This window comes from Larus michahellis, chromosome 11 (genome assembly GCF_964199755.1).
Source record: "Larus michahellis chromosome 11, bLarMic1.1, whole genome shotgun sequence".
NCBI classification, from domain to species: Eukaryota; Metazoa; Chordata; class Aves; order Charadriiformes; family Laridae; genus Larus; species Larus michahellis.
Window position 1 is genome coordinate 1,872,029 of NC_133906.1, and position 21,618 is coordinate 1,893,646.

Below are 21,618 nucleotides of genomic sequence, written 5' to 3' on the forward strand. Positions count from 1 at the left end.
TTTTCTGGCAGTTTATTATATGGTGGGGCCTCTTCTGCACGCGTCACCTCCTCCTCTGGTGACATTCCGAAATCCTTGCCTTCTGGCCAGTCCATGATCACTTCCAGAATTCCTGGGCGATGGGGGTTTCCCATTCGAGTTCGCTGCGTGATCAGTGCAGTCCACTTACTCCATGTAGCATCAGTTGCACGATGTGTGGTGGGGACCCTTTCTTTGAACATCCAACCCAGCACCGGCAGTCGAGGTGCTAAGAGGAGCTGTGCTTCTGTGCCAACTACTTCCGAAGCAGCTCGAACCCCTTCATACGCTGCCAATATCTCTTTTTCTGTTGGAGTGTAGCGGGCTTCGGATCCTCTGTATCCCCGACTCCAAAACCCTAGGGGTCAACCTCGAGTCTCCCCTGGTGCTTTCTGCCAGAGGCTCCAGGTAGGGCCGTTCTCCCCGGCTGCAGTGTAGAGCACATTTTTAACATGTTGTCCTGCCCGGACTGGCCCCAGGGCCACTGCATGGACTATTTCCTGTTTGATTTGTTCAAAAGCTTGTCGTTGCTCAGGACCCCATTTAAAATCATTCTTCTTCCGGGTTACTTGATACAGAGGGCTTACAATTTGACTGGAATCTGGGATATGCATTCTCCAAAAACCCACAATGCCTAAGAAAGCTTGTGTTTCCTTTTTACTAGTTGGTGGAGACATAGCTGCTATTTTGTTGATCACATCCATTGGAATCTGACGGCGTCCATCTTGCCATTTTATTCCTAAAAACTGGATCTCCTGCGCAGGTCCCTTGACCTTACTTCGTTTTATGGCAAAACCAGCTTTCAGAAGGATTTGGACTATTTTACTCCCTTTCTCAAAAACTTCTTCTGCTGTGTTTCCCCATACAATGATGTCATCAATGTACTGCAGATGTTCTGGAGCTTCACCCTGTTCCAGTGCAGTCTGGATCAGTCCATGGCAAATGGTGGGGCTGTGTTTCCACCCCTGGGGCAGTCGATTCCAGGTGTATTGGACGCCCCTCCAAGTGAAAGCAAACTGTGGCCTGCACTCTGCTGCCAAAGGGATTGAGAAGAATGCATTCGCTATATCAATCGTGGCATACCACTTGGCTGCCTTGGACTCCAGTTCGTATTGGAGTTCTAGCATGTCCGGCACGGCAGCACTCAGCGGTGGCGTGACTTCATTCAGACCACGATAGTCTACAGTTAGCCTCCACTCTCCATTAGATTTTCGCACCGGCCATATGGGACTGTTAAAGGGTAAGCGAGTCTTGCTGATCACTCCTTGAACCTCTAGTTGACGAATCAGCTTATGGATGGGAATCAGAGAGTCTCGGTTAGTGCGATATTGCCGCCGATGCACCGTTGTGGTAGCAATCGGCACCTGTTGTTCTTCGACCCTCAACAACCCCACAACAGAACAGTCCTCTGAGAGACCAGGCAAGGTACACAACTGTTTAACTTCCTCTGTCTCCAAGGCAGCTATGCCAAAAGCCCAGCGGTACCCTTTTGGGTCCTTAAAATACCCTCTCCTGAGGTAATCTATACCAAGGATGCATGGAGCCTCTGGGCCAGTCACAATGGGATGTTTTTGCCACTCATTCCCAGTTAGGCTCACTTCTGCCTCCAGTACAGTCAACTCTTGGGATCCGCCTGTGACCCCAGAAATACAAATGGGTTCTGCCCCTCTATAGCTTGATGGTATTAAAGTACACTGTGCACCCGTGTCCACTAGAGCCTTATACTCCTGTGGGTCTGATGTGCCAGGCCATCGAATCCACACCGTCCAATAAACCCGGTTGTCCCTTTCCTCCACCTGGCCGGAGGCAGGGCCCCCCTAATACTGGTCTTAGTATCCATTACTCACTTCTTGCATAAATGACTTGGAAGTTCCTTCAAGAGAATCAGAAGCAAGATCAGGCCTTCTGCTCTGTCTGGGGAACGGCCCACTGGAAACTGGGGCGGCACTTTTCCTGGAGGGATCCCCTTTTATGGTTGTCCTTCCTTGCAACTCCTGTACCCGTGTCCACAGGATCGAAGTAGGTTGTCCATCCCACTTCCTCATGTCCTCTCTGTGGTCCCACAGGTAGAACCACAGGGTGCCTCGTGGTGTGTACCCTCTGTACTCTCTCTCTTGAGTGGGGAAATGCCTGCTTCTAATAGCTGAGATGCTGGCCCGTGCAGGTGGGGAGTAGGAGATATTCTCTTCAAGTTGCTGGACCTTCTGCGACAGTTTCTCCACAGCTGAGACAAGGGGGGAAGAGAGACTTTCTTCATATCGCCGGAGCCGGCCAGCCACCTCATCCACCGTTGGTCCCTCTTCACCTTTCCATTCCATTACTGCCAGTGAGTTGGCATATGACGATGGTGCGCTCCGCACAAGCTTCCGCCACATGGGCGTTGTGCATTGCACCTCATCAGGGTCTGTGGGTAAGTCTGCATTGTCAAAGTCATAATAAATCATCTCCCGCACGGCTAATTCTCTCAGGTACTGGATACCTCTTTCCATGGTAGTCCACTTGCTTGGCTGACATACAACACCCTCACTGAAGGGATACCTCTCCCTCATGCCTAACAGGAGTCGTTTCCAGAGGCTGAGGGCTTGGGTCTTTTTCCCAATTGCCTTGTCAATGCCGCCTTCCCTAGACAGGGATCCCAGCTGCCTGGCCTCCCTACCCTCTAATTCCAGGCTACTGGCCCTGTTATCCCAGCACCGGAGCAGCCAGGTGACAATGTGCTCGCCTGAAAGTCGGCTCAAATCTTTTCGCATATCCCGCAACTCACTCAAGGATAGGGACTGAGTAATTATCTCTGGTTCTGCCTCTTCCTCCTGCTCTCGTGATGACCCTGGTTCATCATCATCTCTTACTAAGTTAACTGATTTCTTTGTGTACTTCTTCTGTATGGGGGCAACTGATACCGGCACGGGTTGGTTCCCTGGTTCAGTGGCAGTGGCTGCCGCAGGGGTTGCAGTAGCCGCAGTGTCCGTTGCAGGGGTTGCAGTAGCCGCAGTGTCCGTCGCAGGGGTTGCAGTAGCCGCAGTGGCTGCTGGTCTGGTTTCCATCTCTTCCCCCTGAGGGTGCTGCATAATTCTCAGCAGTGCCTGGTAGATACTGGCCAGGGCCCAGCACAATGCGGTGAGTTGTGCCTCTCTAGAATAGCCACAGCATTTTCCCTTCAAATATTCTACCACTTTATCAGGGTCCTGTAATTGTTCAGGGGTGAAGTCCCAGACCATTGGAGGTGAGTAGTTCTCTAGGTACCTGCCCATGCTCTCCCACATGCCGTGCCACCCCTGACTATCCAGCCTCGGAGCAGATCTCCGGGTGGTAGTCTTAAATAGTCACTTAACCCTAAACAAGACCTGGAACGTATTCAGGAGACATAACACTAGGAACACGCTGGTTTGAGTATCCCAAGGATATTAAAAATTCTCAAAAGTTGTCATACCTGACCCGAAGGAGAAAAGGGAGGCAAAAGAGCTGGGGAAAGTGCCCCCCCCTGTTTCCCCCACAGACTGGGTGTAATTATTAATAAATTCTGAGAGACGGTGTCCAATGTACGGACAGGACAGCAAAACCACATAAACACCCCAAAATAGCTGTCTGAACAGTGATGTTATCATATCATAAACAGATATCGCACAGGACAGCAGAATGATAATCCTCATCCCTCTTCCAGAGACAGTAAACAGCATTGCAGGGAGTACATAAGCCATATAGGAATTTATATAACACAGCCATGAGAACAAACAAAGCAACATGATGACCAGCGACTATTTACCTAATAAAATAAATGCATACAAAAAAAAAATAAATCCGTTTTTCCACGTTCTAGTTGGATTCTGTCATTATCTCAACCCTTCGAGCCCCACGTTGGGTGCCAAAAAGGACTGTCGTGGTTTAGCCTCAGACGGCAACAAAGAACCACGTGCCGCTCGCTCGGGCCTTCCCGATACAGGAAGAATCGGAGGAAAAAAAAGGCAAGACTCTTGGGTTGAGACAAAGGCAGTTTAACAGAACAGCAAAGGGAACAGGCAAACAACAACAATAACACGGATAGAGGAATATACGAACATGATTATGGAACCGCCGCTCCCCGCCGCTCACTGACCTGACCCGGTAGCCCCAGCCCGCTCCAAGCTGCGACTTCCTGCCCCCTCCCCCAGCAGCTCAGGGTGGGCATGGCTCACATGGCATGGAATACCAGGAAAAATTAACCCTATCCCCGCTGGAACCAGGACTCTGCTGCCAAGGCCTGCGGCATTCATGCTGTGATCATGGATTCCCTGTCCTGAAAGATGATGCTAGTCCTCCAATCATAAGGTATTTGCACACTAAATGTGCATGTAGAATGATGATGCATGAGTAGAAGGCTTATAATTCCTGTGTGAAACCTCCTTGATATAGTGCTATGTTTTATATTTGGGATGGACATAGTGTTGGTAGAACAGTGATGTTCTTGGTTGTGCTAAGCAGTCAAGGCCTTTTCTGCTCCTCACGCTGCCCTGCCAGCGGGTAGGCTGAGAGTGCACAAGAAGTTGTGAGGGGATACAACAAGGACAGCTGACCCCAACTGACCAAAATGCTATTCCATTCCATGTGACATCATGCTCAGTATATAAAGTTGGGGGAAGAAGAAGGAAGGGGGAGACAAATTTGGAATTATGGTGTTTGTCTTCCCAAGGAACTGTTACACGTGATGGAGCCCTGCTGTCCTGGAGAGGGCTGAACATGTGCCTGCCGATATGAAGTGGTGAATGAACTCCTTATTTCACTTTGCTTGTGTGTGTGGCGTTTTCTTTACTTATTAAACAGTCTTTATGTCAACCCATGGGTTTTCTCACTGTTACTGTTCTGATTCTCTTCCCCACCCCAAATGGGGGAGAGAGCAAGAGGCCATGTGGTCCTAGCTGCCAGCTGGAGTTGAACCTTGACAGTGATACAGATGGTAGGATTCAGTGTACCCACAGCATTTTGCAGACAACACCGAGCTGAGTGGTGCAGTTAATTCACTAGAGGGAAGGGATGCCATTCAGAGGGATCTGGACAGGTTGGAGGGGTGGCTCCATGTGAAACTCATGAAGTTCAAGAAGGCCAAGTGCGAGGTTGTGCACCTGGGGCAGGGCAACCCCCACATTTTATAGAGACAGAGGTAGTGAGAGCAGCCGTTGAGCCCAAGAAGGACGTGGCCAGCAGGTCGAGGATTCTCCCCCTCTACTCTGCTTTCATGAGACCCTACCTGCAGTGCTGTGTCCAGTTATGGGGCCCACAGTCAAAAAAGACATTGACGTGCTACAGTAGGTCTACAGAAGGACAGAAAAATGGCCAAAGGACTGGAACACTTCTGCTTGCTATGTAGAATGGCTGAGAGAGTAGAGGTTCTTCAGCCTGGAGAAGATAAGGCTCTGGGGAGACTTTATTGTGCCTTTTCATTAAATAAAGGGGGCTTCTAAGAAAGACGGAGAGTTTTTACCAGGTCCTGTTGTGACAGGAGAAAGGCAATGGTTTTAAACTGAAAGAAGGTAGATTTCAATGGAACATAAGGAAGAAATGTTTTACGATGAGGGTGGTGAGATGCTGAAAGAGGTTTCCCAGAGAAGTTGTGCATGTACCATCCACAACTCGACCAACAGGTTGAGGGAAGGGATTTTCCACCTCTACTCTGCTTTCATGAGTCCCCACCTGGAGTGCTATGTCCAGCTATGGAGTCCACAATTGAAAAAGACATGGACCTTTTAGAGTAGATCCAGAGAAGGATCAGGAAATTGGTGAAAGGGCTGGAATATTTCTGTTTGCTATGTAGCAGGCCTGAGAGAGTAGGGGTTCTTCAGCCAGGAGCACAGAAGGTTCTGGGGACACTTTATTGCACTTTCTTATTATATAAAGGGGGCTTCTAAGAAAGACAGAGAGTACTTTTTACCAGGGCCTGTTTTGATAGGAGAAGGGACAACAGATTTAAACTGAAAGAGGGTAGGTTTCAATTGGACATGAGGAAGAAATGTTTTACAATGAGAGTGGTGGAAGAAGTTTCCCAGAGAAGTAGTGGATGTGCCATCATTGGAAGGATTCAAGGTCAGGTTGGGTGGGCCTTTGAGCAATGTGATCTAGTGAAGGATATCCCTGCTCTTGGCAGCCAACTAGATGATCTTTGAAGGTCCCTTCCAACCCAAACTTTTCTATGATTCAATTAAAGACTCGATGTGGCTTTGCACTTTCCCATTGTCAGTCCCTCAAGTATGGACGTGCAAAAGAAGGAACTTTTGTGAACTACAAACAAAATAGCTAATGTTCCTCTGCTAACTTGGAGCTATAAACCTTCCTTAAGGGTGATACTTTTCTCAGTGTGATACTTCTCCCTAAAAAAAAAAAAGTCAACAGTGGTCAAACGTGAGAGATTTCAATGAGACAAAGGGGGAAATGCAGGGAAGGTGGAAACACTTTGGAGGTCTGGCGTGACAGGATTGAAAAGACTTGTGCTTCATTCTTTTTCTGATCACTTATGAATTACTGAAATACAAATATTTCCTTCTGAGTCCCCCATAAAGGAAGCAGAATTGAAAATACCTGACAGAGTGCTAAAAGTCTCCTAATGCATTCTGTAGTTGTAGCATCATATCTTGCTCTTATAACTCTCTCTTGATGTTCTTAAGTGCAGCTCAGTTCCTCTACGTATTGCTCTGCCACAAAGATTTCCTTCAAATATTCACTATGACTCAAGGAGATGACCTAAAAATACTTGACAGCGTATGTCAGTTTTAAAAGCCTTTGAAGTTGAACCAAGAATGTGTTTCTGTACTTCCGGATTCTGGTGTACAAACTGTATCTCAAGTACAAGAGTTACACAAAAAGTGTAAAGTGTCTTAGAACATGGCATTTAAGATTTTGAATTCAATTCTCAGAGTGTGCATGAGGAAACTTCTTTATTGCCCTTGAACACTTATTTCCTTCTTGGTTTTCATGCCAACTAACACCACAAGCCCTAAAAGTCCTTTATCAAGCGTAATAGTAGTTTAAAAATCCACTGCAAGTAGAAAATCCTTTTCAGTATGAGACTGCTGTTGGTGTTAAAATGAAGAGCGTTCCTGCTAACAATTAAGCAAGTGCCTCCGTGCTTACTGAACCTAAAAAAGGAGAGACCCCAAAGCTGGGGGCAGCCACTGAACAGCGGCCAAAAGTCTGGGCCCCGGGAGCGCGGACACGGGCCGGCTGCGGTGTCGTGGCGGCGCCTCCGGGTGCCGCTGTTGGCCGACACGGAGCCGCGCTGGAGCCGCAGCCGAAGCCGGAGTCCCGGCAGCGGCAGGAGGGAGGAGCGCGGCAAGCTCTGGCGAGAATGGCGGTGAGGCAGAATCAGACTGACTGTCGGCGGCGAGCGGCCGGGCGAGCGGTGCTGCTGCCCGCTTTGCTGCTGGTGTTGTGCTGCCGGGCGGCGGCGGAGAGGATCCGGTACGCCATCCCCGAGGAGCTGGGCAGAGGCTCGCTGGTGGGGCCGCTGGCGCGGGACCTGGGGCTGAGCTCGGCGGAGCTGCCGGCACGCAAGCTGCGGGTGGCGTCTGCCGCTAACAGGCAGCTGAAATACTTCACGGTGAGCGGGGAGAGCGGGAACCTGTACGTGAGCGAGAGGCTGGACCGGGAGGAGATGTGCGGCGAGTCGGCTTCTTGCTCCGTCAGCTTCGAGGCGCTGGTGCAGAACCCGCTCAACGTTTTCCACGTCGAGGTGGCCATCCAGGACGTCAACGACAACGCGCCGACCTTCAGCAAGGCTGCTCTCCACCTCGAGATCGCAGAGTTGACCCTTCCCGGGGCTCGTTTTCCGCTGGAGATGGCCCGAGACGCAGATGTGGGCAGCAATTCATTACTGACTTACCAACTCACTGCCAACCCGTCCTTCACTCTGGCCCTCAAGGAGAGACCGGGTGGAAAGAAGCAGCCGGAATTAGTGCTGGAGAGAGAGCTGGACCGGGAGAAGCAGAGCTCCTTTGAGCTGGTGCTGACGGCGGTGGATGGCGGGGACCCCGTGAAATCGGGGACTGTCCAGGTTCGCGTGAACGTGACGGACGCCAACGACAACGCGCCCGTGTTCAGTAAGAGCGTGTACGAGGCGCGAGTGCGGGAGAATGTGCCGTCCGGCTCGCTGGTGGTGCGGGTGCGAGCCACGGATGCGGACGCGGGGTCCAACGGGCGGGTATCCTACTCCTTCGGCAACGTCCCGGACGGCGTCCGCGCCTTGTTCAGTGTCGAGAGCGACAGCGGCGAGGTGAGGACGGCGGGGCCCCTGGATTTCGAGGAGAAGAGTAAATACAGCTTCGGTCTGGAGGCGAGAGACAGCGGCGGGCTCACGGCTCACTGCGAATTGCAGATCGACATCAGCGACGAGAACGACAACGCTCCCGAAATCACGGTGTTGTCGGTGTCGAGCCCTGTGCCCGAGGACGCGCCGGCCGGCACGGTCGTGGCCCTACTGAACGTGAACGACGCGGACTCCGGGGAGAACGGTCAGGTGTGGTGCGAGCTGTCGGGCGAGGCGCCGCTGTCGATGGTGTCGTCGTCGGTGGGGTCGTACAAGGTGGTGACGGCGAGCGCGCTGGACCGCGAGCAGGCGTCCGAGCACCGAGTGACGGTGGTGGCCAGGGACCGGGGCAGCCCGTCGCTGTCGAGCCGCGCGTCGCTGGTGCTGGAGGTGTCGGACGTGAACGACAACGCGCCGGTGTTCGAGGAGGCGGCCTACAGCGCCTACGTGGCGGAGAACAACGCGGCGGGCGCGCCGGTGGTGCGCGTGCGCGCGCGGGACGCGGACGCGGGCGCCAACGGGCGCGTGAGCTACTGGCTGGCGGGCGGCAGCGCGGGCGCGGCGCCCTACGTGTCGGTGGAGGCGCGGAGCGGCGCCGTGTACGCGCAGCGCTCCTTCGACTACGAGCAGTGCCGCGAGTTCGCGGTGGCGGTGCGGGCGCAGGACGGCGGGGCGCCGTCGCGGAGCTCCACGGCCACGGTGCGCGTCTTCGTGCTGGACCGCAACGACAACGCGCCGCGCGTGCTCTGGCCGGCGGCGGCGGCGGCGGGAGCGTCGGGGTCGGGAGCGTCGTCGTTGCCGGCGGCGTTCGAGGTGGTGCCGCGTTCGGCCGAGGCCGGCTACCTGGTGGGCAAGGTGGTGGCGGTGGACGCGGACGCGGGGCGCAACGCGTGGCTGTCGTACGAGCTGGTGCAGGCGTCGGAGCCGTCGCTGTTCCGCGTGGGGCTGCACAGCGGCGAGGTGCGGACGGCGCGGGCCGTGTCGGAGAGGGACGCGGCGAAGCAGCGTGTGGTGGCCGTGGTGAAGGACCACGGGCAGCCGGCGCTGTCGGCCACGGCCACGCTGCACGTGGTGCTGGCCGAGAGCTTGCAGGAGGCGCTGCCGGAGCTGAGCGAGCGGGCGGCGGGCGCCGACTCGCCGGCCGAGCTGCAGTTCTACCTGGTGCTGGCGCTGGCGCTGCTCTCCGCCCTCTTCCTGCTGAGCGTGGCGCTGGCCGTGCTGGCGCGGCTGCGCCGGGCCGGGCCGCCCGCCGTGCTGCGCTGCCTGGGCGCGCAGCGCTTCTCCGTGCCCGGCGCCGCCTTCCCGGCCGACTTCTGCGAGGGCACCTTGCCCTACTCCTACAACCTGTGCGTGGCGCCGGCCCGCGCCGTGGCCGAGGGCGCTTGGCTGCCGCCGCCGCTGCCCAGCGTGCCCGCGGAGGAGCTGCTCGGCACGGAGCCCTGCGGGAAGCCGAGCCCGAGCAGCAGCGCCGGCGCGGGAGAGCCGCCCACCGACGCCGACGCCCCGCAGGTGTGTAAGCCCTCTCGCTCTCGCTTTTTTCTTTGATCTGTGCTGAACCTCCTTGGCTGTTCCCCTGGGATTTCGGGGGGTGATGTGGATGGGGAGTGCTGGTCCTTGTGTCCCTGAAGAAATGAAAGATCGGGGTAACATTATTCCATTCAGAGCAAGCCGTTAGCCGTGCTCTCCTTGATTTATGGGTGCTCACGGGTTGATGTTCAGCTGAGAGGTTTTTGTCTCCAAGGCTTGTGCTGCCTAAAGTCTTCTGAGGTATTAAGGGTGAAGGGAATGCTTATTGTGTAGAAAGAGATCCGCTGATTCTGCATGACAGACTCGGGATTCAGACGTGCAGTTGGAGATATGTCATTTCATGATGTTCAGCTGAGAGGTTTTTGTCTCCAAGGCTTATGCTGCCTAAAATCGTCTGAGTTATTAACGGTGAGGGCGAAACCTTACCATTCATGATCTGTGTTTTATACACAGGTGAAGGTGTAGGCCGAGATCTGAAAAAAAAAAAAAAAAAACAAAAAAGAAAGTAAAATAAAAAGAGAGAGGTACTTGGACCTCCAGGTTGGTCGCGTTGACAGGGGAATACTAGACCGCGAAATTCAGTGTCTCGGACAATTTTGCAACAGTCGTTGTATCTGCCTGTTTACAATGGGAGGGCTCTACCCATCCTGAGAACAAATGTCAATCGAGAAGGAAGTACTCCAAATGAGAGCAATTAGGCACTTTAACAATGTCCATTTCCACATTTACCTGTGTTCCGGGCACAGTTTAGAGTGTGCAGCCGTACTTGTCTCACGCCGTCCTACAGTATTTGGTTGAAAAGGTTTCCTACCAGCGTAAAGGATCAAGAATTAGATGAATGCGTTACTAACAAGCATCAATCTCTTAGACCGTGATTTCTGAGAAAATCAAAGCCCCTCCATGGCCATTCAAGCTATCGAATTACTTGTTTAAAATGTAATTTGGAGTATTAAAAGTGGAAACCACATGTTAAAGTCCTTCCACTTTCCTTTTCCAGTATTAGCTCCGTCTGCAGATGTACCAAGATTTTAGGGTAATTCAGCTTCTCCCATACAATTCAAAAATACTGTTGAGAGTAGACCCATATCCGGAAAACGGGTGGACAAGAAGAATTTGCGGCAAATCAGCTCTATCGTATGGCTGCTATCAGCCCCTTTTGCTGGTGTGGGATATAGACTAGGCATAGGAGAAAAGGCAGATGTGCCTGTTATTCTTCTTGCTGTACTCGCAAAGCCATTTTCCCTGCATTTTGTGGGGAGCTGAGCAGATGATTCTGGCCAAGCTCACTGCAGGTGCTTCCCGCCTCCTGGATAGCTGCAGTACAATTAGTGCGAAGTGATGACCCACAGCCTGCAAGTGGAGTGGATGGGAGAGGGTGATTTTCGAACATTAGGAGAGCCTCCCTCTGTGCTCTTTTGTAAGGAATGTCTTCTATGGAGACATTCCATAGCCCATGGCAGGTGCCTGATCAACTCCACCTCCTCAGGATCTTTACTGGCTTAGCTGGCATATATTCTCTGTTGATTGATCCCGCCTTCCGCAGCCTTTAAATATCTAATCTCAGTCAGTGGTAGTGGTGTCGTTAATTTGAAGCGTGTTCCGTATGAACTGTAGTATTTACAGCAAAGTTCCTGCTGCTTGGGTTCATAAGCCTGATACCTGATAACCTGGTTCTAGGCGGCGGGGTGGGTCTGAATATCACGGTGTCTGTAGCTCAGCCTGTTATCTTTTGCTTTCCTTGTACCGGTCATTCAAGCACCACTGCTACAGAAATTCGTGATGGGGATTGTGCTTTCGGACGAATGGGATAAGGTTCATAATATTGTACAGGTCATATTCCCAAAAAATATTTTAATTCATATATAACGTCATTAGCAAGTCGTTTTTCCCATGCGGTAGGACTAACAGTCCCACGGGATGATTCTACGGTTGTAATCACCTTGATGAAAAGGAAGGATGATGTCGCATCGTTGAAGAAAGGGACGGCTTAGGGAAACGCCAATGCAGGATATCTCTTGGTCTCCATTTGAGGAAGGATCTTCATTGCTGCTTTGTTCTATTTTTCGGGATGTGGGAAATTCATTGATCTGCTGATGAAAACGTTATGCAAGCACGACTGGTACTAAATGCTGTAGAATTCGTGATGGAGATTGTGCTGTCGGACTAATGGGATAAGGTTCGTAATATTCTATACCACGCAAAATATAAAACTCGACATACAAAAAAATTATTAGATATAATATATAAACATTACAAAAGTATATTTCCCGTGCGGTAGAAACACCACAAAGAGGGAAGACGTGTTATTTCTTTCCCGTCTTGATCACTTCGAGGATCAAAGAAGTGATCTGCTGGAGAAAAGGCATCGGAGGAGATCCGCGGTGGACGGGAAGCAATGTGTCCGTGGCGAGTGTCCCGTCGGCGCGAACTGACCGTGGGAAAGGGCGGCGGGCAGTGCTGGGCAGTGCCGGGTGGCTGCAGTGCCGGGAGGAGGCTGCGGGCGCCGCTGTTGACCGAGGAGGAGAGAGAGGAAGGCTGGAGCGATGCAGGCAGCCCCGCCCGCTGCGGCCAGGCTCGCTCGCTGGCTGGCTAGCTGGCTGGCTCTCTGGGCGGGCGGACTGTGAGCGTCCGTGCGGTGCGGAGCCGTGGTGCAGCGAGGTGGAGGGGCCGGCGGCAGCGGCCGGGAGCGGCGAACCTGTGCCGGAGCTGGAGAGGGAGCTGTATCGTGCGTCAGATCGTCGTGCGGCAACGGTGAGGTGCCGTCCCTATTGAGGTGCCGGCAGTGCCGCGTCAGAGATGTTTGCGGCGGGGTGGCTCTGGGTCCGTCAGGATCGAGCCCTGCTGTGGTGTGTCCTGGTGGCGGCGTGGAAGGAGGCGTGGGGTCAGCTGCGCTACTCGGTTCCCGAGGAGATGCCGAAGGGCTCATTCGTGGGCGACGTGGCCAAGGACCTGGCGCTGGAGCTGCCGGTGCTTCGCGCCGGCGGTGTTCGCGTTATGCTGGAAGGCAAGGGACAATATTTTGCTCTGGATATAAAGACTGGCCATTTGTATGTAAACGAACGGATAGATCGGGAACAACTCTGTGGACGAAAAGCAGACTGCGTAATAAAGTCAGAAATTCTTCTTAAGGGGCAGATGAAAATATATAAGGTGGCTATTCACGTTACTGATGTTAATGATAACACTCCCCTCTTTCAACTCAGGGAATTCGTCCTGAGAGTGAATGAAAACGCAGTTAAAGGTTCGCGGTACCTCCTGCCCAAAGCCCAAGACGCCGATATAGAGCAGAACACTGTACAGACGTACGAACTTAGCGATAACAAGCATTTCTCCCTGGAAGAGCAAACGGGACCAGACGGCTCGAAATTCGCCGAGCTGGTGCTGGCGAAGGCGCTGGACCGGGAGGAGGCGGCCTTTCACGAGCTGGTGCTGAGGGCGAGCGACGGCGGCGAGCCGTCGCGGACGGGCACGGTGCGGATCCGCGTGTCGGTGCTGGACGCCAACGACAACGCTCCCGTGTTCAGCCAGGCGGAGTACACGGTGCGTGTGGCGGAGGACGTGCCCGTGGGTTATCACCTGCTTACCGTGAACGCTACGGACGCGGACGACGGAACTAATTCAGACATAACATATTCCGTCAGAGAAAGTACAGACAAAGCATCTTCTATTTTCCACCTCGAGCCTAAAACAGGGGAACTTACAATTCAGTGCGAACTGGATTATGAGGACGATGAAAGTTATGAGTTAGAAATAGAAGCCCGGGATGGCGCTGGACTCTCGACTCGGGGAAAAATATTGGTGCACATTGATGACACAAACGACAACGTTCCCGAGATTACAGTGTCAAGCAGCGTAACAGACATTGCTGAAGACGCTCCGTCTGGAACAGTTGTCGCTCTTCTGAGAGTCAAGGACCGGGACTCGGGCGACAATGGGGAGGTGAGGATTTCCCTACAGGGCAGTCTGCCTTTCCGTCTGGAGAAGAATTTTGAGGACTACTACCGCGTGGTGACTGCTGAGGAGCTGGACCGTGAGGCGGTGTCGGAGTACAACGTGACGGTGCGGGCGTCGGACGGCGGTTCGCCGCCGCTGTGGAGCAGCGCGGTGCTGTCGCTGCGGGTGCTGGACGTGAACGACAACGCGCCGGTGTTCGCGGAGGCGCGGTACAGCGCGCGGGTGGCCGAGAACAACGCGGCGGGCGCGCTGGTGCTGACGGTGCGGGCGGCGGACGCGGACTGGGGTCAGAACGCGCGCGTGCGGTACCGGCTGTGGGAGGGGCGCGTGCGGGGCGCGCCGCTGTCGTCGTACGTGTCGGTGCACGCGGAGACGGGCGCGCTGTACGCGCTGCGCTCCTTCGACTACGAGGAGGTGCGCGAGGTGGGGCTGTGGGTGCGGGCGGAGGACGGCGGCGCGCCGTCGCTGAGCAGCAACGTGTCGGTGCGCCTGGTGATCGTGGACGAGAACGACAACGCGCCGCAGGTGCTGTACCCGCCGCCGGCGTCGGGCGCGGGCTGGGCGGGCGTGGAGCTGGCGCCGCGGTCGGCGGAGCCCGGGGCGCTGGTGGCCAAGGTGGTGGCGGTGGACGCGGACGCGGGGCAGAACGCGTGGCTGTCGTACGAGCTGGCGAAGGCGACGGAGCCGGCGCTGTTCCGCGTGGGGCTGCACAGCGGCGAGGTGCGCACGGCGCGGGTGCCGCTGTCCCGCGACGCGGCGCGGCAGAGCCTGGTGGTGGTGGTGAAGGACCACGGGCGTCCGGCGCTGTCGGCCACGGCCACGCTGACGGTGGTGCTGGCCGAGAGCGTGGGCGAGCTGCTGTCGGAGCTGGGCAGCGCGGCGGCGGCGGCGGCGGGCGAGCCGTCCGTCAGCCTGACGCGCTGGCTGGTGCTGGCCGTGGCGGCCGTGTCCTGCCTCTTCCTCGCCTTCCTGCTGCTGCTGCTGGCGCTGCGCCTGCGGCGCTGGCGCCGCTCGCAGCTGCTGGCGGCGGGCAGCGGCGCCTTGCGCGGCGTCCCGGCCTCGCACTTCGTGGGCATCGACGGCGTCCGCGCCTTCCTGCACTCCTACTCGCACGAGGTGTCGCTCACCGCCGACTCGCGCAAGAGCCAGCTCCGCTTCTCGGGCGGCAGCTGCTGCGACACCCTCCCGGCGCGCCCGCCGCCCGACGAGCCCGCGCCGCTGCTCGCCGAGGACGCCGACGGCGCCCGCCGCGCCGACCCCGCCGCTCCCCCGGTGAGTTCTTCCCACCACGCTTGCTCTGCCACGCCTCCCTCTCCTGCTTCTCTGCTCTTTCCCACCCGTGCTCTCTGTCCTGTCTGTACGATGAGGTTTATTTACAGGGAAGGCAAAGCTTCGTTGATCAGCTCGCTGTGTGGTGGTGCCTCTTTCTCTGGGCAGGTGAACGTGGTCTCATTGCTTAGCATTAGAGTATGTGTGTGAGGCAGGAGAAGTGGGGCAGCTGTTGTCTTGAGTTTGGTTAGATCAGGGCTTTGTGTTGTTATCATGTGCCAGGTCGTTTTTCTTTTTGTCCTCTAACGTGAGTAACACCGATTTACTTGTCAGTATTAACTCTTCTCAACGAATGTTTTGCATTGTCAGCAAAAGGCAGTTTTCTTTATTAGCAGGGTCAGTTATCTTCCCGACAGCACCTGTGCTTGAGTAGGATGGAGTGTCTTGAAAGGGACTGTTAATGGCGCCGTGTTTTACTTAGCTGCTCCTTCTTTCTGCTTTTCTCAGGCTTTTTGTTTCTCCATGATAACGGAGCCATGATGGCTGCCTCTGAAGGTCTATTCCGTGGAGATGTGTTTTGCCGATTCCCGCTTTTTTAAAGTTCATTTATTGGAAAGCCTCTAGTTGTGTCTTGTTTGGACCATAGATGCTATGGTAAGAGCCATATGAGGGTGGGAGGGGAGAGATTCAATGTGTGTGGGAAGACATAAGGAATGGGATGCAGACGTTCACTAACCCAGCCTCCCCTGGTGGACCACTCCCCTTTTACTCTTAGACTCCTGATGTTTCTTCTCTGAAGTGTCATGAGCAGACGATTGTATCTTCCTTCTCAGTATGGAGATGTGAAGATATCTATTTGAAGTCCATGGGGTGCTCCTCATGAAAGGTGAAGAGAAATGTTTTGGGGCACCTGGCTCTTTTATGTCGTGTGCTTGTAAATTATAAGGGTCAAAGAACTCCATGCAAGTTGTGAAGGGCTGGAGATGAGAGTGGTGGGAGCTGTGGGGGGGGGGCACAAGAGATATGTTTGTTCCCTTCACTGTTCAATGTCCAGCGGTAGTATCATAAAATGTCAGTTTCATCTTCCCAAAGAAATTTGGCTAGAGGACATGTGATTCCAGCTGTCTTGGGAGCCCTGGGATGTTCTTCCTCTGGTTTTGCATGTTGTTGTCAATACTTACCTAACAATGAATTATGTACTTATGACAAGTGACATAATGGGAGCTTTGGGAAGAGCTAACTGTGTATTTGCTACCTTCTAAACACATGATTTATGTGCCTTCCTTGTGTGACATAATCTAGAAGTGTATGTTGTGATCCCTTCCTTTCTGTGGGGGCTCACTTCTTGCCTTACTTGTGATGATCTGAAGATGGGCCTTTGTATCTGATAATGTGTGGAAGGTCACATCTGTTACATTTGTCAGACTGTCTTGTACATGCCTTTCATGTTTACAGCTGTAGAGAGAGACATGTTTCCTAAAAATGTTAAGGAGAAATATATCTTCCTTCTTAGGATGGAGATGTGAAGATACCTGTGTGTATGATAGTGGTAAGTGTTGAAGAAAAATGGTTGGGGCAACTGGCCTTTTCATGTCATGTGCTTGCAAATTATAAGGGTCAAAGAACACCATGCAAGTTGTGAAGGGTTGGAGATGCGAGTCCTGGGAGCTGTGCATGAGGGCCTCTTGAAGGACACAAGAGATATATTTGCTCCTTATCCCATTCAATAGTATCATGCAACACGATCAACCTGTTCTCTTATCAACGGTTATCAATACTTCAAGGGTGGATGTCAGGAGGATGGGGCCAGGCTCTTTTCAGTGGTGCCTGGGGACAGGACAAGAGGTAATGGGCACAAACTTGATCATAGGAAGTTCCACCTAAACATGAGGAGGAACTTCTTGACTTTGAAGGTGGCAGAGCACTGGAAGAGGCTGCCCAGAAAGGTGGTGGAGTCTCCAACTCTGGAGACATTCAAAACCTGCCTGGACGCATTCCTGTGTAACCTGCTGTAGGTGACCCTGCTCTGGCAGGGGGGTTGGACTAGATGATCTCCAGAGTTCCCTTCCAATCCTATGATTCTATGATTCTATGATTCTATGCAGTGCGAGTTTCATCTTCCCAAAGAAATTTGGCTAGAGGATGGGCGATTCCATCTCCATTGGGAGCCATGGGACATTCTTTGTTTGTGTTTGCAAGTTGTCATTCTGTTGTTTGCAATTCTCAACTAGCAGTGAATTATGAACTTACGACAAGTGCCATAATGGGAGCATTGGGAAGCGCCAACCATGTATTTTGTACCTACAATTATGTGAATTAGGTACCTACCATAAGTGCCATAATCTAGAAGAGGATGTTGTTATCCTTTCCTTTCTGCAGGTGTTCACTTCTTGCCTCGATCGTTGTGGTGATATAAAGGTGGTCCTTTCTGTCTGGTAGTGTGTGGAAGAAACTGTGAGTGTTGTTTTGCAGCAAATATTTTCTTCCCTTGTCAAGCCTTCAGCCACCTGAAGAAGCCTAGAACAACTTGAGAAAGAGGCCTATAATAAGTGCTTGCACTTATGGCTTCATATTTTTCCGCAGATGAGCAGGCAACAGAGAAGAAAAATTGATGAAAACTGATGACTATTTCTTAAAGTGAACCTCTGTGAGATGCAGTCCAGAGGAAAAACTTAGGTTTGCACTTGTGCTTGAAACATCAGTGATTTGCAGGTGCTCAGGGGGATGAATTTCAACACCAGCAGTGAAGACTGAGAAAAATTCCCAGTGAGTTTGGCAAGACTTTGTCTTTAATGGTTCCTTGCCTTCCTGATCTGATTTTGTTCAGCTCCTGGTTTCCTCTGTATGTAGGTTAAGTTTGAAGTAGTGGCATATCTTCATTTATCCACGTGTTGTGCGCTAGTGCCTCTTGCTTAGCCTTCCTTTTTTGTGGAAGGCGGGAGATGTGAGGTTATATTTGCATTCTGGTTGTGGTACGGAGAGGGGATTAAAGCATGACGTCAGTAGAAGTGCCATCTCTGTGGAACAGTGTGTGTGATAAAAGATGGGAGGAAATTCCCCAGAAGTTGATTGTTAGATTTTCCCCAGTCTCTGTTGGATGTGTGCTCCTCTTTTAGTTCAGACATTTATCATCCATGTGCTTTACAATCCTTCTATTTCTTCACAGAATATTAGTTAGCAGACAAATGTACCTCTTTTTTTGGTGTGATCTTGGTGCATTACACTCTCATGATATGTTTTTGCCAATTCTGACGGTCAGAAGAAAAGCTGCAGGTTGTGTAGGGTTGTAGAGAAGACTTGGGGAAGCTCTGTTGGTGGGGGGCCATAGAAGAACTGATGGTCATTTCCCTGCCTGTCATAGTTAGTCTGTTGGGTACATGGTTGTGGTACTATGCAGTTTCAATTCCTTCTGATGAATATGTTTGCCCTAAGATATATTATTGCACCTGATCTGTTTCTATCTGTTCCAATAGAATATAATATAGTACACAGTGTATATTTTATAGTATTTAATATAGGAAAGAGCTATAGTCAGTAGCTCACTGTCGAGGTGGGCACCAGTAACATGGGGTGTTTCTCTAGGGTCCATACTGGGACCAATACTATTTAATATATCTCAATAATATCTTCCTCAATGAGTGTCATGGTTTCATCTGGGATGGATGTGACGTTCTTGCTAGCAGATGGTGTAGTGCTATGTTTTGGATTTGGGGTGGAAATAGTGTTGGTATAAGAGTGATGTTCTTGGTTGTGCTAAGCAGTCAAGGCCTTTTCTGCTCCTCATGCCACCCCCTGCCAGTGGGTAGGCTGGGAGTGCACAAGAAGTTGGGTGGGGATACAGCCAGGACAGCTGACCCAGACTGACCAAAGGACTATTCCATACCTTGTGGCGTCATGCTCCGTATATAGAACTGGTGGAAGAAGAAAGAAGGGTGAGACTTTTGGAGTTACGGCGTTTGTCTTCTCAAGTAGACATTACGTGTGATGGAGCCCTACTTTCCTGGAGATGTCTGAAGAACTGGCTGCCAATAGGAAGTGGTGAATGAACCCCTTATGTTGCTTGCCTTGTGTGTGCGACATTTTCTTTACTTATTAAACTGTCTTTTTCTCAGCCCATGAGTTTTCTCACTTTTCTCCTTCTGATTCTCTCCACCATCCCAACCAGGTAAGTGAGCAAGAGTCTGTACAGTCTTAGCTGCTGGCTGTGGTTATCCCACAACAATGACATAGATGGTAGGAGTGATCGCACAGCAAGATTGCAGACAACACCAAGTTGAGTGGTACCATTGATTCACTGGAGGGAAGGGAAGCGATCCAGAGGGACCTGGACAGGCTGGCAGAGTGGGCCCATGTGAACATAATGAAGTTGAAGAAGGCCAAGCTCAAGGTCTTGCACCTGGGTGAGGGCAGTCCCCAGTTTCAATACAAACTGGGTTACTGAGAGTACCCTTGTGAAGCAGGACTTGAGGGTAGTGGTAGGTGACAAAAAAGACATGAGCTGTCAATGTGCACTTGATTTCCAGCGGCATTATTGCTCAGAGTTATAGTTGGTATGAGAGGCAGGTAAAGTGGAGTTAACTGTTGACTTGAGTTTCTTTAGAGCGAGGCTTTGTATTTTATTATGCATTACTGTGTTACACACTGTTCACTGACCCACTGTCTCCTGGAGGAGAACTCTTCTTTTACTTTTAGAACCTTGATGTTTCCTTTCTAAAGTGCAGTCAACACACAAATCTATTTTCCTTCTTAGTACAGAGATGTCAAGATATGTACGTGAAGTTTGTGTCCTGGTGCTCGTGCAGTTTATGGAAAAATGGTCTAGAAAGTTGGACATTTGAAGCCATGTGCTTGCCAAAACTCCATGGAAGTTGTGTGGGGTTGGAGAAGAGCAATGCAAGTGTCGTCTTCCCATATAAGTTTGGTCAGAGATATTGGGAGCTCTGGGAGGTGCTTCCTGTGTGTTTGCATGTTGTCATCAATTTTTAACTAACATTTTATTGAAGTACTTATGATAAATCTGTAAGGGGAACTGTGGAGGAGCCAACTGTGTACTCATTTCCTACTAAATACCTTAATTGTGTTTCTACTCTAAGTGCCATAATGTAGAAGATTATATTCTAATCCCTTCCCTTTTGCAGGTGTTAACTTCTTGCCTTCCTTGTTTTGATGTGCTGAAGGTGGGCTGCCTTTTGAGATAATGTGTGGAAGATGCCATCTGTTACATTTGTCTGACTGTCTTGTGGGTGTCTTTCATGTTTACAGCTGCAAAGAGCTTTCACAGACATGCTTCCATAAAGGGTTACTGTGTTACTGTAAGCAATGCTCTTGCTTGTCAAATACAGAAGCTGAGAAATCAAATATTATCCATGGCAAGATGTTGTCTGTGCAACTGTTCTTTGGGTGGAGTCCATCTGCAAATTAGGAAGATCAACAACCATGCAAGCTCTGAATGGTTTGAGAAGAGTCTCTGGGGTGTTGTGTGTGAGAAGGTACTGGTGGAGGGAAGGCATGTGTTTTGTCAGTTCTCAGGGTTTCTTCCTGGCCTATGGAAAATAGGTCTCAAAGTGTCTTATTTCTGGATATCGCATAGTAGTTTGGACTCCAGCTGGCTAAGTTGTGGGTTCATCAGTTTACTTTCCTGTTGCATGAGGTTTCCTGTGAATTCTGGTTTCATTCTTGCCCTTGCTTGTTGCAAAGAGGTAAAGGTTTGCCCCTCTGTGTTTGGTAATGTGTCCTAAAATGTGTGTCTGATAATGTGTCACTGGAAGGAATGCTCTTGCTTGTTGAATACTTGTGGTGAGAAGTCCTTGCCACGTTGGTGAGAGGGTGTCCTTGAAACAGGAAGAAAGGGGGTTGTACACTCCATCGGGCTGGGCTGTGGTATAATTTCACGCCTGCTGCCAAGGCCTCGGTCACTCACTAAGGCTGCCTTTAAGAAACTCCTGAAAGGGAATGACAACGCTCTGATGAATTTTGTCTGCAAGCAGTAACCATGGAAGTGCAAACACGCTTCAGGGTTGGGCACTGTGTCTAATACCTGCTGTATGAAATGTCATCTTTCCATCTATATATCCTTGAAAGACTGTGATGTGGAGTTTTATCCTGGTTGTATAAAGGTTTCCCCAGCCTCGACCAATCTTCAGATGTTATCCATGCTTCCTGCTAATGTGAAATGACTGCTGATGTTTTGTCAATGTTAAAATTGGTGTGAATGTAGGGGATGGGAGGGTATTTTTGTCAGAAATTTCTGGTTTTGGAATTGTTATTTGAAGCATGTGTGAGGCAGTTGCTCATTTAATGACCTGCCATGTCTGGTACAGCATTTCCTGACAATGCTAGTTATTAGGCATAGATGTAAACATTGCATTAATGGCTGCAGAGTCACATAACTTCCAAAGTGCCCATGTGCATGATGGTGTCTACGAGCTCTTGAACTGAGTTGCGGATCCCTTATGCCCCTTAGAACATTTACTTCTGTTTCCCTGAAAGAAATGGTCTTTTTCCTGTGGCTGACACATAACCAAAACATGGGATACTGTCTGTGGAGTAATTAAAGGCTGTGAATGTAGAGCAAGGAAGGT

The 21,618-nt window shown here is 51.5% G+C and overlaps 3 protein-coding genes across 3 annotated transcripts in view; all 3 read left to right on the forward strand.

Moving 5' to 3' along the window:
* The window catches only part of LOC141749887 (protocadherin gamma-C5-like), a 280,377-nt gene that overhangs the window by 19,838 nt on the left and 238,921 nt on the right, over window positions 1-21,618 (forward strand). The gene's annotated exons all lie outside the window — the stretch shown is intronic.
* Window positions 7,318-10,707, forward strand: LOC141749891 (protocadherin gamma-B5-like). Its single transcript, XM_074604153.1, has one exon. The coding sequence runs from the start codon at window positions 7,331-7,333 to the stop codon at window positions 9,830-9,832; it is 2,502 nt and encodes an 833-aa protein (XP_074460254.1). The 5' UTR covers window positions 7,318-7,330; the 3' UTR covers window positions 9,833-10,707.
* Window positions 12,511-17,659, forward strand: LOC141750009 (protocadherin gamma-A12-like). Its single transcript, XM_074604399.1, has 4 exons — window positions 12,511-15,040; window positions 15,813-15,869; window positions 17,477-17,491; window positions 17,621-17,659. Exons 1-4 carry the CDS (start codon window positions 12,611-12,613, stop codon window positions 17,657-17,659), a joined length of 2,541 nt encoding a protein of 846 aa, XP_074460500.1. The 5' UTR covers window positions 12,511-12,610.

Excerpts from the sequence above, each read along its gene's own strand:
- LOC141749891 (XM_074604153.1), top strand. The coding sequence starts at position 7,331 with ATGGCGGTGAGGCAGAATCAGACTGACTGTCGGCGGCGAGCGGCCGGG.
- LOC141750009 (XM_074604399.1), top strand. The coding sequence starts at position 12,611 with ATGTTTGCGGCGGGGTGGCTCTGGGTCCGTCAGGATCGAGCCCTGCTG. Across the intron at positions 15,041-15,812 it reads CCGACCCCGCCGCTCCCCCG|ACTCCTGATGTTTCTTCTCT; the intron begins GTGAGTTCTTCC and ends TTTTACTCTTAG.